The sequence below is a fragment of the Glandiceps talaboti genome, chromosome 7 (assembly GCF_964340395.1).
Source record: "Glandiceps talaboti chromosome 7, keGlaTala1.1, whole genome shotgun sequence".
Classification (NCBI taxonomy): Eukaryota; Metazoa; Hemichordata; class Enteropneusta; family Spengelidae; genus Glandiceps; species Glandiceps talaboti.
In genome coordinates this window covers 14107910-14124830 of record NC_135555.1, presented here as the reverse complement: position 1 = coordinate 14124830, position 16921 = coordinate 14107910, and the positions used below count along the sequence as shown (strand labels likewise).

At 36.2% G+C, this 16921-nt stretch overlaps 1 protein-coding gene across 1 annotated transcript; it reads right to left on the bottom strand.

Moving 5' to 3' along the window:
- Positions 1 to 224: 224 nt before the first annotated feature.
- LOC144437520 (transcription initiation factor TFIID subunit 4-like) lies at positions 225 to 15852 on the bottom strand. The gene is made up of 10 exons (XM_078126461.1): positions 14563 to 15852; positions 10201 to 10746; positions 9319 to 9408; positions 8244 to 8659; positions 5974 to 6143; positions 4892 to 5022; positions 3963 to 4088; positions 3362 to 3550; positions 2000 to 2056; positions 225 to 1281 (listed from the first exon to the last, which is right to left on the bottom strand). The coding sequence occupies exons 1-10, from the start codon at positions 15850 to 15852 to the stop codon at positions 1174 to 1176; spliced, it is 3123 nt and encodes a 1040-aa protein (XP_077982587.1). The 3' UTR covers positions 225 to 1173.
- Between the last annotated feature and the right edge of the window lie 1069 nt (positions 15853 to 16921).

Sequence of the window (16921 nt, the reverse complement as noted above, 5' to 3'; positions counted from 1 at the left end):
TTGTCTCTCTTTCTATCAATCACATTTGAAATAACATTTTCCATGATTAGACGATGAAAAGACGTGGTGACCTGTACAATTGTGTCTTTTTTGACGGAAGAAAGACATCACCATAACAGTTTTGATGCGTAAATCAAGAGTATGGTATGGTTACAATTGGCTAACAAGTTAGCCCCTTGCACCCCCCCCCCCTCTCCCTCCCTCCGCATATGTGAAACTCATGTCCTTGCATTGCATGGAGCACACACAGTGCACCCTGGAAATGACAACAGGCCAATGTATAAGAAATACTTGGTTATGGCACAACATTCTACACATGACGACAACACACTAATTTGCTTCTGGCTGTCAAAATAGCATATTTGTTACGCAAAAATCAAGCAAATTTGACCCCAAAAATTATTGAAGTTCCTTAATTTTAAAAAGTAGCGGCATCATCAATACCATTATTGTACGTAGATATGAATATACTGTGTTTGGATTGTGTTTGGTGACGATATAAATTCATTGCCAGTTAACTGTAGTCAGACACAAACAGGATCTCCAGACAGTGGCAATCAAAATCAAAAACCACTCACAAGACATCATTTTAAACACAGTTTGGCTAGCTTCACTGCTGTACCAAACAAAAACACAATTAAAAAATAAATAAAAACACAACACTCAAAACATCTGCTGGATTCAATTTGAATTCATGTACAAAATAGAGTGAGAATTAGTAGAAATAATTGGTTATATAGGTTTAAAATCGTCTCTTCTCTGAATCGCTTTTCGTTGTCGTGACAGTAAATTTCCAAATACTCTCTCGCTAACGGCAGCATTATATCAATGACTCTCCTATATATATTATGTACATGACAACTCCAATAGATATACTGTATACACTCTCTCATTTGATTACTCTCATCTACACAAATCACATACTGCCAACTATATTAAGTTGTCTACTTCTCTTGGGACATGTCTAAAAATGCCTCTCTAATTTCATTACAAAGTGTCTGAAAGGAATAAAAAAAGTGGGTTGTGTGTGTGTGTTAAATACACATTTAGACTGCAAGCTTGGATATTTGGACTGGTTTTGGTGATTGTGGCTATACTTTTGGTACTTTTCTGTGTAGTGTGATATACACAGACACACACGCACACACTCACATATTGTATGTCTTGACAGCCTCATTTCAAGAATGCTTTGTAGAGTAAAGTAGATTTCTTGCTTTCTTGCTCTTGCTCCAGTAGAAAGATCAAGTCCCTGAGATTGACACGTTTCACTCGTTGTTTCAGCTAAAATAAGATGAAAGAAATGAATGCTCAGAATTAGAAATACATGATAACATTTCCCATGTTTGTGCTGTGAGTTACTGGCAGCGAACACTCTTGAATTCAATTCAAATGAGGTCACTTCAACAAAAATCAATACATTGGCAGCAGTACACAGAGCATTTCACTTTCAAGAGAGACAAATAAATGTTTTGAACTCAAAACACAAGATACCATAATGCATGATTTGAGAAATTTGATTCTAATTTTTTCAGCTAAAAGAATTTTAAAAAAGGCAACCCCACCGCTTTGAATTTACGATACATCATACAGTCTGCATCATAACATAGTGTAATATCTAAAGAGCTGAAGGTATGACAAACACATGAAAACACACATGTCAAGTACTTGGCCCATATCCCTCTGGAACCATTCCTGTGGCCCTCTATGGTCACCATTGGAGGGATATTCAAAGTAAGCCAAGTTTAATTTGTATCCTTGCCTAAGTGCAATGTTTGTTATATATACACAATTTATATTTTATGTCCTTGTAAAATGATGTAACATTGGAGATGACTATTATGAACAAACTATCATTGTAAACACATACAAAACAGTCAGAATATAATGTTAGCTTGATTGAAATATACCAGAATATCAACTGTGCCAGATTTTGTGTTCATACAATGATGTGTACATGGCTATATGTATGTAGAGGGCATTTAGTGATAGAATTACTTACCTGTGGTCTACTGGACATACTTGGTGACATACTGCTGCTACCACTACCATTACCACCCTGTTACCAAGACAACAAGGAAAGATTCCTATCAGATCTCTGTGCTGTCCATTGACATGACATAGAGTCTGTCAACCTAAACTGAGTGTTATACATACATATACAGTCTGTCAACCTCAACTAGCTAAACTGAGTGTTATACACTGATGGAGTGTCTGTCAACCTAAACTGAGTGTTATACATTGATATAGAACCTGTCAACTTAATTTGAGTGTTATACATTTGATATAGAACCCTGTCAACCTAATTTGAGTGTTATACATTTGATATAGAACCTGTCAACCTAAATTGAGTGTTATACATTTGATATAGAACCTGTCAACCTAAACTGAGTGTTATACATTGATATAGAACCTGTCAACTTAATTTGAGTGTTATACATTTGATATAGAACCCTGTCAACCTAAACTGAGTGTTATACATTTGATATAGAACCCTGTCAACCTAATTTGAGTGTTATACATTTGATATAGAACCTGTCAACCTAAATTGAGTGTTATACATTTGATATAGAACCTGTCAACCTAAATTGAGTGTTATGCATTTGATATAGAACCTGTCAACCTAAATTGAGTGTAATACATTTGATATAGAACCTGTCAACCTAAACTGAGTGTTATACATTGATATAGAACCTGTCAACCTAAATTGAGTGTTATACATTGATGTAGTGTCTGTCAACCTAAACTGAGTGTTACACATTGATATAGAACCTATCAACCTAAATTGAGTGTTATACATTGATATAGAACCTGTCAACCTAAATTGAGTGTAATGCATTTGATATAGAACCTGTCAACCTAAATTGAGTGTTATGCATTTGATATAGAACCTGTCAACCTAAATTGAGTGTTATGCATTTGATATAGAACCTGTCAACCTAAATTGAGTGTTATACATTTGATATAGAACCTGTCAACCTAAACTGAGTGTTATACATTGATATAGAACCTGTCAACCTAAATTGAGTGTTATACATTGATGTAGTGTCTGTCAACCTAAACTGAGTGTTACACATTGATATAGAACCTGTCAACCTAAATTGAGTGTAATACATTTGATATAGAACCTGTCAACCTAAATTGAGTGTTATACATTTGATATAGAACCTGTCAACCTAAATTGAGTGTTATACATTGATATAGAACCTGTCAACCTAAACTGAGTGTTATACACTGATATAGAACCTGTCAACCTAAATTGAGTGTTATACATTTGATATAGAACCTGTCAACCTAAATTGAGTGTTATACATTTGATATAGAACCTGTCAACCTAAACTTGGTACTTCCTATAGTATCTAACCTGTAGTGATGTTGATGACGAAGACCCTGGACCAGGGGAATCCAATTTCCGTTTCTTTCTTGGACCAATAGCAAGTAACGCTGTCATATTGGCATCTCTTTTTCTCATTTGTTCCAGCTCCATTTGCTGCATTTCTTTGGCCTTCTGTTTTAACTTAAGTTGTTCGGGATCTTCTTGTTTTGACCGACTCTGAAAATAAATGTGATGAGGAATCGCAATGAATATAACTTTTGTTTTTTTTAAAGAAAAACAAATTGCAAACAATCATGAATGCTTTTGATTACTGAAGTTTAGGCCAGAATACATTCAAATCAGCTATGTCCATACCACAGTTACTCAGATAGTAAAATGACACATTTCACCTCTAGAGGGAGCTGTTTGCTGGAAAGGCTTGGATATCATGGACAGAATATTTTATGTACACCAACTGTATCATTTTTCTGACAGGTTTCTACCCTGTGGAAAGACATCATGTGTGGTGTTGAGACATCCATATTGAATAAAAAAGTTGTTTCAAACTAGACAACAGGACTCACTTCTTCATCTAATCAATTTCACAAGCCTTGGTTGCCCTGAGTAACCTACAGAGAAATAAACTTACTTTGGCTGCCCTGAGTAACATTTCCCTCTCCTGTTCATTGTGTCTTTTCCTCTCTAGTGCATCTAACTGTTCAAAGAATTTGAGTTTTGCTTTGACATCTGTTGTGACATCATACCTTGAATCATTCTTGGGGGAAAAAAAGAGAAAAGACAGTGTTTATTAAATTGCTCCTCGATTTCTGTCTGTTTGTCTGTCTGTCTGTGTCTGTCTGTATGTATGTATGTATGTATGTGGGTGGGTGGGTGGGTGGGTAGGTTTGGTACGTAGGTAAGTATGTATATAGGTAGGTAGGTAGGTAGGTTTGGTACGTAGGTAGGTAGGTAGGTAGGTAGGTAGGTAGGTATGTATGTATGTATGTATGTATGTATGTATGTATGTATGTATGTATGTATGTATGTATGTATGTATGTATGTATGTATGTATGTATGTATGTATGTATGTATGTATGTATGTATGTATGTATGTATGTATGTATGTATGTATGTATGTATGTATGTATGTATGTATGTATGTATGTATGTATGTATGTATGTATGTATGTATGTATGTATGTATGTATGTATGTATGTATGTATGTATGTATGTATGTATGTATGTATGTATGTATGTATGTATGTATGTATGTATGTATTATGTAGGTAGGTAACTATGTATGTAGGTACATGCAAGCATGTGTGCATACATCCATATGCATATATGGGAAGATTTGAAATTTTCTGTACAATGCTTTGTTTGTTCTTCGGTAATTAGAAAAGAACTAGGATATTCTTAGCATGAGCTATTTTGTACATTTTTAAGTTATAAAATTAACAAATATGTCTTGAGAACAATTTATTTCGTACATTTTACTTTTTAGTATAATGAGAGATAGCACAAATTCATTCATGAAATAATTATTAAAATGATTTTGGGATTGAGATTGGCTTACTTTGTAAATCTCCATTCTATGTTGTGCTATCAATGCTAGTTTGCCTACAAGATCCTTCAACCGTTCCTGTGTGGCATGTGAAAGCATTGTACAAAGTTCAGACGACGGCTCATCAAGTCCATGTCTTCTCGCTGTAACACAAAAATTGACAAAAGTTTAACCCTTTCCTTTCAACAGTTATAGACAGGAGTATCAAATCATTTGGTCTATGGTTGTGAACCCATACACACATCAATGTCAACTTATGATTCATGCATAATATAATAATGCAAATATATAATGTGCCTTTCCTCCCGACAGCTCAAGGCACTCCCTATTATTACCCCTGGCATGGATCAGTGGCAGCACAATGGCCTTTATACTTCCTCAACTCTTGGAGAGCATACAATCCATGGCAGCCGTTTAAGCGCATATGATTAAAGCATTCACATTGCAACCTCTATCCTACCAGGTCCCCAATTATACAGCTGGGTTGACTGAGGCACAATCATGGTTCATATCTTGCCCAAGTACTTTTGCCATTCAGAAACAAACAGGGCTCAAACCTGCAGCTTGCAGATTCCAAGCTGGCCACACTAAGGATTCGCAAATCATGATTCCACTCATACATACCTAGTAGGGCAACATAGTTTTAACATACTAAACTTATAAACATCAATACTCAAAATGTCTGTTTAGAAATCATCACCACCCACAACTGATTTAATGGTGTTTAGTGTATTTGTTATCTTGAAATTTCAGCACTTGATTTCCATCACTTGGTGTAACAGTATTATATGAAATATCAAAGACTGCAAAGTTGTGACAAGTCTGACTTTTTTTCAGTAGGGCATAATCACAGCCATCCCTGTCATTTCATGGTCTACAGATTTAAGAAACATTCCCCAAATTCTGTACAAACTGCAATAGGTTTCACCACCACCACCACACCTTTAGGCAGTCACTATCTCTCCTTCATATCAACAAATGTCTACCTAATTTTACTGAGGGGGAAAAGGGCATATTTTCCTTTCAAAATCCATGGAGCATTTCATACTCTGCATCTGCAAATTACAATGAAATCTATTCATAGCAAAACCTACCAATTTCTGCTACTTTTCTCTGTAATGGCGTGGGGTGAAGGAACTGTTCCTCTTTACAAGACCGTACTTGAGTGCCGATGAATTCTGCATTGGTTGCTAAGATACGAGCATTTTCCTCTGTAAGATTAACACCGGCCATTGATGCAACATCATTGATGTCATCATCATCCCTGTGAAATAACAACACAAACAGACATGTTTGTTAGTTTGAATTAGTTGCGTGTCACCTCCCAGAGATGCGACTCACAGCGGCCATATGGATGACAAATGGGTACTTATTTTGGATTTTTTAATTTGAAAGACAGAATTATATTTTAATACTTGGAGGAAAAAAATGTGAAACAGCATTGACCAAGTCCAAGTTTGTAACTCAATAAATTACAAAAAGCTAAAAACCGTGTCAAAAATTTGTTACTGTACATACAAGAACACATATTCTACAATTTTTTTTTTTTTTATTTCGCAATTTATTGAGTTACAAACAAGGATTTAGTATTAGTTGTTTTCACAATATTTTTCACAAGTATTAAAACCTAGTAGAGCTGTTTTATGAATTGAAGGAAATCCAAAATAAATACCGATTTGTCATCGTCAACCATATGGCCACTTTAAAACATCTTTAACAACAAGAAAACTATCAATCTTTGTCATTGCGAATCTGAATACAAAAACAAGTCTGCAATTACCAAATTGGAAGCATGATATTATAAATCTCTGAACACAAAATCAAGAATGCAGAAATTTCTAAAGTGGAAACATGATATTACAAATCTAAAGAGAAATTCAGGAGTTCACAAATTATCAAACTGGGCAAACAACATCACAAAAAATATTCACATTCAAGTTCAATATGTGAGTTGACTCAAAGACAAAAATGGGTTGGTGAATTTCTCTTGCCAATTTTTTTTACGGAGGGTGGTGAAATCTTAAAATCGGACATCTAATGGCATTTTTAGTACAATATAATATAGCATCCATGCTAGAAAATATTGCTTTAGTACCACTGATCACTGCCAGAGTGAATATCGCCCTCGCAATGACCTTAAATAGCTTTTATTGGCCCACCACTTATTTAAACAAGTTTTGGACTATAAAAATCATAAAATCGTGCAAACAGGAACTATTAAAACTACACATTCAAACAGGCTTAGACCATCTTAAATCATATTTGACATCTTACCACCTAAATAAACAATGTAATCGTTCTTGTCAAAACATATACTCAAATTAGAAACATACAAAGCAGTAAATCATATTATGTTCATGCCAAGCATGACATCCCAATATGCAGTAATACCAATAAATTTGTCATAAATACAGGCCTTAAAAATTAACTTTTATGAAAATGTAGTCAACAGGGAATACTTGGTTGAAATTTTTTTTTTTGCACGTGACCAAAAGAATTGTGCATTCATTAATGGTTGTTTTGATAGACATAATAAAGATTGAAACAACAGCCACTAAAATAAAAGTCAGTCAGTTGATACTATGATAGGTGAGCTAGTTACTAGGAAATATAAACTACTGGTCTATTTTAGCAGGCCACTGAACCAAGTCCATGACTACATTGGAAGTAATTTTTCATTACTTTAATTAATATTACATACTTGAGAGTGACATGTGTCTGGCACCAACTCAATATATGCAATGTGGTACATTTGCATTGCAACATTTGCCGTACATTGTCAGCTTATTGTACATACAATGTCCCAGTATTTTGTGGTAGTCATGGTGACTACCAGTTTTAGAATTTGGTAGTCATTTGGGAGGACTTAGTAGTCAATCAATGCAAGACTACCTCTAGTTTTTGAGCTCTGATATATAATACATATTTATATATCATACAATATGGTATAGAAAATGATGCAAGAGTCCTCAAAGATGTAAAAATTCACTTAATGTTTTGAACAAAATTAACTCGGTTCGCTATGGTTTTCTACAGTCCTAGCAGTAATTATTTATCAAACAACATGGTTAGTAGTAATTCATTGAATGTTACGATTTTTAGTCTCTCATTCAACAACTTGGCTGACTCAATTGTCATCAGTTATTTTCACTAGACAAGTCTATGTCATTTGTCGACTCATTTATCACTGTAGATTGTTTACCAACAGCTCTACTGATACGTATAACCACTTTTTGATAAGTGCAACATCTAATATCGACGGAAATTAAAGTGGCCATATGGATGAGGATTTGGTATTCATTTTTGTATTGGTATTTATCTATTCTGAAAATTATTCAAAAATAAATAAACGTGCACCACCTACCGAAATGTTGACGAATATTTTGTTTTATCCTTCTGACCTTGTAAAGTAGTACTCAAACTTGATATTGCTGTGCGACCTTTCATTGCCTTGATTCCAGCAAACTGACCGACAGCTGTCAGTCCCCCAGCAGCAGTGCTACCGTGTTGAGTAACTACTAAATGCCGTGTGACGCCAGGTTTAGAACTTGGCTGCTGGTGGTGCAACGGGTGATGCATCTTCAGTTGATGCTGCATCTTCAGAAGTTGCTGCTGCGTCAGAGTGACAGTAGTTGTTCCTGGTGAGCCTGTAGTAAATACTGTCGGAGTGGAAGCCACTGTTGTCGTCGGCAAGGCTATGGTGTTGCTGGTTAGGGTAGGAGCTCGAAGTCCCTGGATTGGCGTTTTATGAAGGGTTTGCCTAAGCAGAGGTAAACTCCTCTGTAATTTGAGGACAAATTAAAGATAATTTAGTTCACATCTAGAAGTCGATATGATAAATTAGTAAAAATAGTACTATAAGCTGGACTTTATCATGTTTTAAAACATTTACACACCCTCGGTACTGCTGTTAGTAAATCAACATTTTCCACAAAATAGCTACACAAGAAAATAACCATGATATGTACAAACTTAATGCAAAGGCACTTTCAAATGCTGAGAAAATCTAAAGCCTTGTAAGAAGCTACCATAGAGGGCAGTAGTTGATATCACAATACGCAGTTGTCCTTTAGCAAACGGACAAAATAATTTTGTTACAGGTCAAACTGATAAAAAAAAATAGTTTTCTTGTGAGTCACTGAATACTGAGGTGTGTACAAAGTTTGTTCTTGTTCAAAACAATGTCTTTGTCATGAAAGTGGTCCTAATCCTATGCAAAACTCCCAATGAACAGTATTGTCTACTTCACCGAGACTGATTGTGAAAAAGATAGTGTGCGTGCACATGCGCGTTTGTAAGTGTGCATATGTATGCGAGAGTGTGTCTACCTGTGAGTATGTAAGTGTGTGTGTGTGTGTGTGTGTGTGTGTGTGTGTGTGTGTGTGTGTGTGTGTGTGTGTGTGTTTGTCAGTGTGTGTCTATGTTCGCACTAAACTCACCTTAAGGAATGGTACAAGGTATGGCTGTGGTGAAGATTTCAGTTCTTTTTGTAATTGCAATGTAAAGTCCTCGGGCTGAATCTTATCGTCCTGTTAATATGAACAATACCATACAATTAGACTGACGGTGATCTTTGCCATATCCAAACCACATTATTAGCATCAGTTTTCTTATTACAAAGTTATGTTGAGAGCTTCACATGACTGTAGTCACTTCTACTGCAATGCCACATCACTTTGAATCAAGTGGCGACATTGTAGTTTCAGTTTTATAGTGCCTTCTAACTGTTGCCCAGAAAGCAAATTTAGGATGGCTAGGGTTTAACAAGTTTACCCAATATAGAAATCTTTGCCTGATGTCTAGTAAAACAATCTGTAATTCATCATATAGTTGAACCTAATGACAACCAACACATATCAGACTGTTATACAGCTGCTTATTATCCAATTATTGATTTGCTAAGTAGTTTGGTACTACTATGGAAAACATGCTATCGGCATATAGACACAAACTAAAACTATTGTTGTTGTTGCATGTGGTAGATTGCACAAGTGGGCGATTGCAGTGCCTTGGTTATGTGGATATAATCACCAAGATAGTAAAAACACTGAATGAGGTTGAATGTGCTGTCCCTTGAGGGCTATCAGAGATGCCACCCTAGTGATTGTCAAAACTAGTACATCAATGTCCATTGACGGCTTAGATCCACAATTCTAGTTTTAGTTTGTGTCTGTTTTGGCTTGCCGACAGTTCACTTGCCATTATTGTATTGGAAAACGACCAAAGCCTGAACCACCTAGTACACTTAGTTTGTTCTTTGATGAACAATGATAAGACATCTATTTCCTTGATTCTAACACATACTTTTTGAAATAACTTACTATGAGGTTTTGAACAAGTTCTTTCACATTCCGTATAGTCTCTGGGGGTTGATTTGATGCTAATTTTATCAAAGTCGTCAGGAAGTTCCGACATTTCTTAACATTTTCCATAGCTGATTGTGATACCGGAATAGATTGCTGTGCTGCTCCCAGTGTCGTGTTTGCACTTGTTGCATTTGATACTGCTGCTACTGCTGTTGCCTGGACAACTTGGGGTGTGGCACTGCTGCCTGTCACTGAGCTTGTTGCCATGGTAACATTAGACGAGGCCACATTGATTGGCGCACTCGTCACTGTGACAACTGAGGGAACTGTTGCTGAGGCAGTTTGGGCTGTTGCCATGGCTTTTTGTACATGTTGTACACCAATCACAATTGGAGTAGCAGTTTGTAGTTGTTGCTGGGTTGTTGTTGGCTGTTGGGAGGTAGTGGCAACTTTTTGTACGCCCGTAGGTTGTACAACAGACTGCACTACCTGTTGTTGACCTGTTGGCTGCTGCATAGAAACCTGCTGTGGTTGGCCTGCAGCTACCATCTGGGTTCCAGGCTGAGGATACAAACAGTAAAGCAAGTCAATTATTTACAATTCTCTCCACATCAAGTAAGTTTTGACATTCATTTTTTTTAATGAAAACATAAAAAATAAAATTCACAATTCCTCATTTTTATTTGCTCAGTGGATCATAAGGTGAGTATATGCCCAACTCCATAGTTCTTCTCTCGATGCTTTTGAGGCTAAATGCTATTACTAATTCTAGAGTACTTTCAAAATGTTGTCACTTTGAACAATCCAGTCATCTGCACATCAACACATGTGTGTCTACTTCACCAAGCTACAGTTAATAGAATGAATGCAATCAGCAGTTTCAAAGAAACTGACAAACTTTAGATCAGAAATCCAAATTACACTATAGCTCATATACAAAATACAGTTCATTTGTTTCTTGAGGAGACAGGGCGTAATATCAATTCAATATTCAACATTAATTTCTTTCCTGTTTGTTTTACCACATCAAAATGTAATATCCTACTTATTTCAAAATGTGTTTTTAAATAATGTTTGTTTACATGCCATATCTCTAATTTCTACTTTGCAATCTCGTTGCAGATCTTGCAGGATTCTATATGACCCTACTCAACATTTACAGTAAAAGTGTTTCATACTACTAAAATCTGAGTAGTTATATCATCATCATAATAATAATAGTAATGTATGTTTTTATGTAGCACTTTCCAACGCTGCACTCACAAGAGCTTATAATAATTATACACGACATGGGCTATATTATGATAAAGTGGCCATTTATGTTTTTCTCAACTCCCTGCCAAACATACAATTCCTGCAACTACTGCAAACAGTTACGTACATAATAGGGTTGAAGCGCTCACAAAGCAACATCTATCCTACTAGGTCCCCATTTAAACAGCTCCCAAAAGTTAACTGGGGCACAATCATTATTCAAAATGGAATCCTGCCCAGGGACTTGAGCCATTCAGAAAGAAATGCACTGGCCAGGCTCATACTGGCTAAACTGTCCACTATGCTAACCATCATGAACCCACGATTACACAGTGGTTGATTCAATGATCTCAACAGAAAGATCAAACATGGCAATACATGTATGAATGTCGACAATTGAAATGTTCCTCTACTTCTTACTGTTCCAGTCACAATAACAAATCGGAATACATTTATTTGTCTTTCTTTTCTTTGCAGTCATGGTTAACAAAACTAATACATGTAGCCAATATCATTTGTTACTTTTTACAAGGTTTGAACAGAAAATCAGTCATTTGCATAAAGCTTGGTTTTGACCTGTGACTTTGAAAGTCAAGGTCATATGGTTGAGTTTAAAAATAATTAATATCACCTTGACATCAGAAAGACAACAATAACAATGGGCCACACGGGCTCTCTAGTCATGACATGTCACTACTTTTTATAGTTCATCAGATATTGTACACATAGCGTTATTGCGGTCACTAGGTCAGACATGTACAAAAAAAAACATGTTCTATATGTCTCTCATTATAATTCATAGTAATCAGCCAAATCTAACTCATGATCTGCATAGTAACGTACAAGTAATGGCTTGAATTTGACTTTGGAAGGTCAAGAAAAGTTTATTTCTGACGTTTGACCTTGGAAGGTCAAGACAAGTAGAATATTCCAATAAGAAAGATCACTGGTTATAGACACTTGATTTTCTGTACCTTTGACCTTGGAAGGTCAAGACGGTGTTTTCTGACTTTGACCTTGGAAGGTCATGACAAGTAGAATATTCCAATATGAAAGATCACTGGTTATAGTCACTTGATAAACAGTACTGCTTTCCTACTCTATTGCTAATGTAGCTACTGTATTGCATCATCTATCGATAAGATTTGGAAAAAAATTGCAACATTTTAACATCATAAGGCATCTGTGTAAACATATGACCTTGAACTTGAAGGTCAAGGTCAAATAGTACCATCAGAATAATCATACACATTCAATAGAGATCTGTAGGAAATTTAATTATTTAATGCATAAATAAACAAAATTAAACACTGTGAAATCCTACCTCTGCATTTCAACAGATATTCATCTAAGGTTACAATTTTAGAAATCATACATTTACATGTATTGACATAGCAGCACTATTAACATTCAATAATTTCTTGCCTTCTACATCATCCAAGCCAGTATTTTTTATTTCTTTATATGAGGAGACCTCTTTATTTCAGAAAAATAATTTCTATCTCATTAGTAAATTATAGGGGTGTATGCTCTTTTCGGTACGTGCAATAACATTTTGCCTCACTCTAGGTGAAATAGAACAAGAGGGTTGACTTCTTTCAATTTTTTTCCTGTTACTGGTAATTTAAAGATCAGACAGACCTTTATTGGAGATGATCCCCAAGTAGGTACTTTAAATGGATTTAGCAAATGTTGGAGAAGATGTCTTCAAATTAGTTATCAAATATGATGAATAGTGTGAAGAAAATGCACCCTAATATTAATAATACAGTGGTAAAAACTTTTACCATCGATTTTCTTACATGTAGCTGGCACAAAATGTAAGAGTGGGTTGATTTTGACATATGACAAGGTCAAAGCCAAGATCATTAACTTGTACATATATTATGACACACATATTCATGTCATTACATCATATGCACAGATGTTAAGTTTTGTCATCAGGTCAAATTATAATATTCAAGGTCATTACAAAATGAAACTTAGAAATTTGCAAACATAGTGACCATACACCTACATCTATATTGCAAAGCTTATGCGATAGGAAAGAAATAGCTGGATATATAAATTTGACCTTGGTGCTCAACTTCAAGGTCAGTTTGTAAAACATCATGACTTTTAATTTCAATGTATTTGACATTCATGTACAAAAATGTACATATGTTGTATGTATTATGTATGGTCTATCCCAGGGTTGAAAGAAACAATAATTGCTAACACTGTATACTGTACATACAATATGCAAGAAATAGTTAGACTTGAAATTGACCTTGGAGACCAAGGTCAAGATCAACCTGAAAAAAATCCTGTCTGTTAGGTTGAGTCTATTCCTTTTAAGTCTCTGTGCATTGAAGTTTGAAAGGTACATGTATATTACCCAAATTGTGAATTTCATAATATTGATTGTTATGTGACCAAATTGATGAGAATGTCACATGCACATCTCACATGTGTATCATCATATGCAACAATAGTTTTAAGTACAACTTTATGCTAAAACCTGTAGACCGATAATGGTTATATGTATTACTTTTTACTAATTCTCAGCAGTTTTTCCACCTATTTTTTCAAGAATAATCAACTCGCCATTTAAAATGAATATATTTTATGAACTGAAAAAAAAAAATCTGTTTAGAGAAATCGTGTCAACTCACCTGTGTTTAGCACACTATCTTTGAATACATTTAACTAAATTATAATATTGAGGAAAATTTATCCCAAACGATTACAGATTTTGTTTGTTGTCATCATCGGGTTAAAGTCCATACAGCCTAAAATTTACTATTGTTAGGCTAGAACAATTTACAGAAAGGTACTTCCATACAATGACCTCAGAAGTAGGAAGCCATACAAATGCTGCAACTGATCTCAAGTGATTGGGGTCATCAAAACAAAAACTAGGTACAGGTTAGTGGTATATTTTGTGTTCAAACATTATTACTTTTTAGCAATTCTGTAGAAGGGAAAAAAACTGTTTTCAATACCTCACATTAGTCAACCAACTGGAAAGTTGTATTTGTGATGCAAGAAATGTTTGATTTGAGTGAAGTTTAAAGAAAATACTGCATTTAAGGTTAGAATAGATGTGAAAAGAATAAAATGCATAAACTATTGCGCACATACCTGTACTGTTGTAAATCTATAAGTTGTAGCCCCAGGTACACTGGTCATATTGGCTCTTTGTTGTAAAGCTCCAGCCACAGCAGCATTTTGAATCAATTGCACACCACCTCCTTCTTGTTTCACTAGCACCATACCGGGTGGCAAGTTGACCCCCTGAGGCACTGTAACTCCTGGGGGTCGTGGTGCAATGGCTTGTGGGACTGCTGCTATCCTTATTGGGGTTGTCACAACCCGTGGTGCAAGTTTGTGCTGCATTTGTGGCTGTGTTGTGGTGATAACCCTTGTTGTATTTCCAGATAACGCAGATGATGGCAATGTAATAGTACCCTGTCCAGCAACGTTAACAGTCACAAACTGGGGACTGTTAGTTACTGTTGTTTTCACAACAGCTCCTGAACTTTGAGGCACTACTACACTTGGTTGTGTTTTACTAGGGTCCTGTTTAAGAATAACTTGTTGTGGTATAACAGTACTTGTTTGTGGTCTAGTCACACTGTTCTGTTGGGCCTGAGCAAGCTGTTCTCTTACAGTGAGTTTGCCCACAGCAGCACCGACCTTGGTGTTCATTGATTGAGAGGTTGTGCTCACAGGCACAGCAGTTGACACATTAGACTGTATTCCTTGGGTTGTCACAATTCGTAACACAGTTGGTGGTGTGGAAGATGGACTAGCAGTTGATACATTTGTTATTACATTTCCAGGACTGATAGTATTACTCATAACCGTTCGTGCGGCTACAATCGGTGATGACGTTGTAATTTGGGATTGTTTTGATACGTTCTGAAGCAAACTAACATTAGCAAGACTCTGTGTAGCCAGAACTTGTTTGCCCGATGCTGTTGGTAATGTTATAATCCTAACACAAGTCGTTGGTGTACCACTTCCTTGAGCTTGTGATTTTGTTGTTGGTGCTACCACAGCTGTTGGTGTAGTAGTTCCTGAAGACACAACAACTGAATTGATCGTCACTGATTGGTTCTTTGTACCATTTTTGGCTTGATCAACAGCATTTAACGGAGAATTCGACAAAGAATTGCTATTGCTACTACTCTGGCCAACAGCCGTTTTTTGTGCTTGCTGGGCTGCCTTTGCCTGTAGTATAGTAGGGGCTGAAATCGATGTATTACCTACGTGATTATTGTCTACAGAATTCGCTGAAACTTGTCCTGCTTGTACATGGGTACTTTGTGAAGCAAGGTGGGCTTCCAAAGAGCCAACCAAAGCATTGACTGCGCTTTCATCGATGTCCGAAGTGAAAATCTCTTCGAGCGATGAATCCGCTGACGCCATTTTGGTTAGGTCTGTGCTCAAGATTTCAAAGTGCGCATGTCCATTTGCAAAGGATCATGGGATATTTTATGATCGCCCTCACATGGATGTATTCGCCGTTTGTTTTGTTTTTATCATAGTAAGTCCTTTACTTGTACTGAACAGTTACTTAAAAAAGAGATAAACTGATCGATTAATATTACTTAGAAATGAAACGTGTCAAATTAGGTAATTGCTATGAACAAAATTTTCAACGAATGATACTTTAATGCCACTTTTCGATTGTCCGCGGGCGGCCAGAAAAAGCAAGTAACCCGCCGTGCATGTGACAACATGTACCGCCATGTTCAAACGTGAGTATTTACTTCGGATTGTGACATGGGGCCGTATTCAAGCAATGGTCATCACACTAACGACATGTAGACAAGTGTCTGTCTAGAATAATTCCGACGTCTACCTAAGGGAAATGGGGTATTTGTCGCCGTTAAAATGAGAATGGAGTGGGGGGGGGGGGTTAACTAGTGACGCATGACGGGACTGAAGTGTTTTTAGTACACTATTTCTTAACCTTGCATGTACCTTTTTTTTCTCGTCAAAAGCCTTAAGCTTCTTTTTACTTTCGCAACCACATGACATATTCTTTGACCACCCGTAAGTTTACTGTGAAATGTTATACTCTTAAAATATACCGAACAGACAGACATACAGACAAACAGACAGAGAGGCAGACAAAGTGACAGACAGACAGACAGACAGACAGACAGACAGACAGATACAGACAAACAGACATATATACATACATACATACATACATACATACATACATACATACATACATACATACATACATACATACATACATACAAACAAACAAACAAACATACATACATACATACATACATACATACATACATACATACATACATACATACATACATACAGACAGACAGACAGACAGACAGACAGACAGACAGAAACAGACAGAAACAGACAGACAGACAGACAGTGACAGACAGACAGACAGACAGACAGACAGACACAGACAGATAGGCAGACAGACAGGCAGATACAGACAGGCAGGCAGGCAGAC

What these genes read in the sequence shown, in the direction of transcription:
- LOC144437520 (XM_078126461.1), bottom strand. Translation starts at nt 15,852, where the DNA reads ATGGCGTCAGCGGATTCATCGCTCGAAGAGATTTTCACTTCGGACATC. An exon ending in AACTTGTTCAAAACCTCATA is followed by an intron (nt 9,409 to 10,200) that starts GTAAGTTATTTC and finishes TCATATTAACAG; the next exon opens with GACGATAAGATTCAGCCCGA. An exon ending in TGTTACTCAGGGCAGCCAAA is followed by an intron (nt 3,551 to 3,962) that starts GTAAGTTTATTT and finishes ATTTATTTTCAG; the next exon opens with AGTCGGTCAAAACAAGAAGA.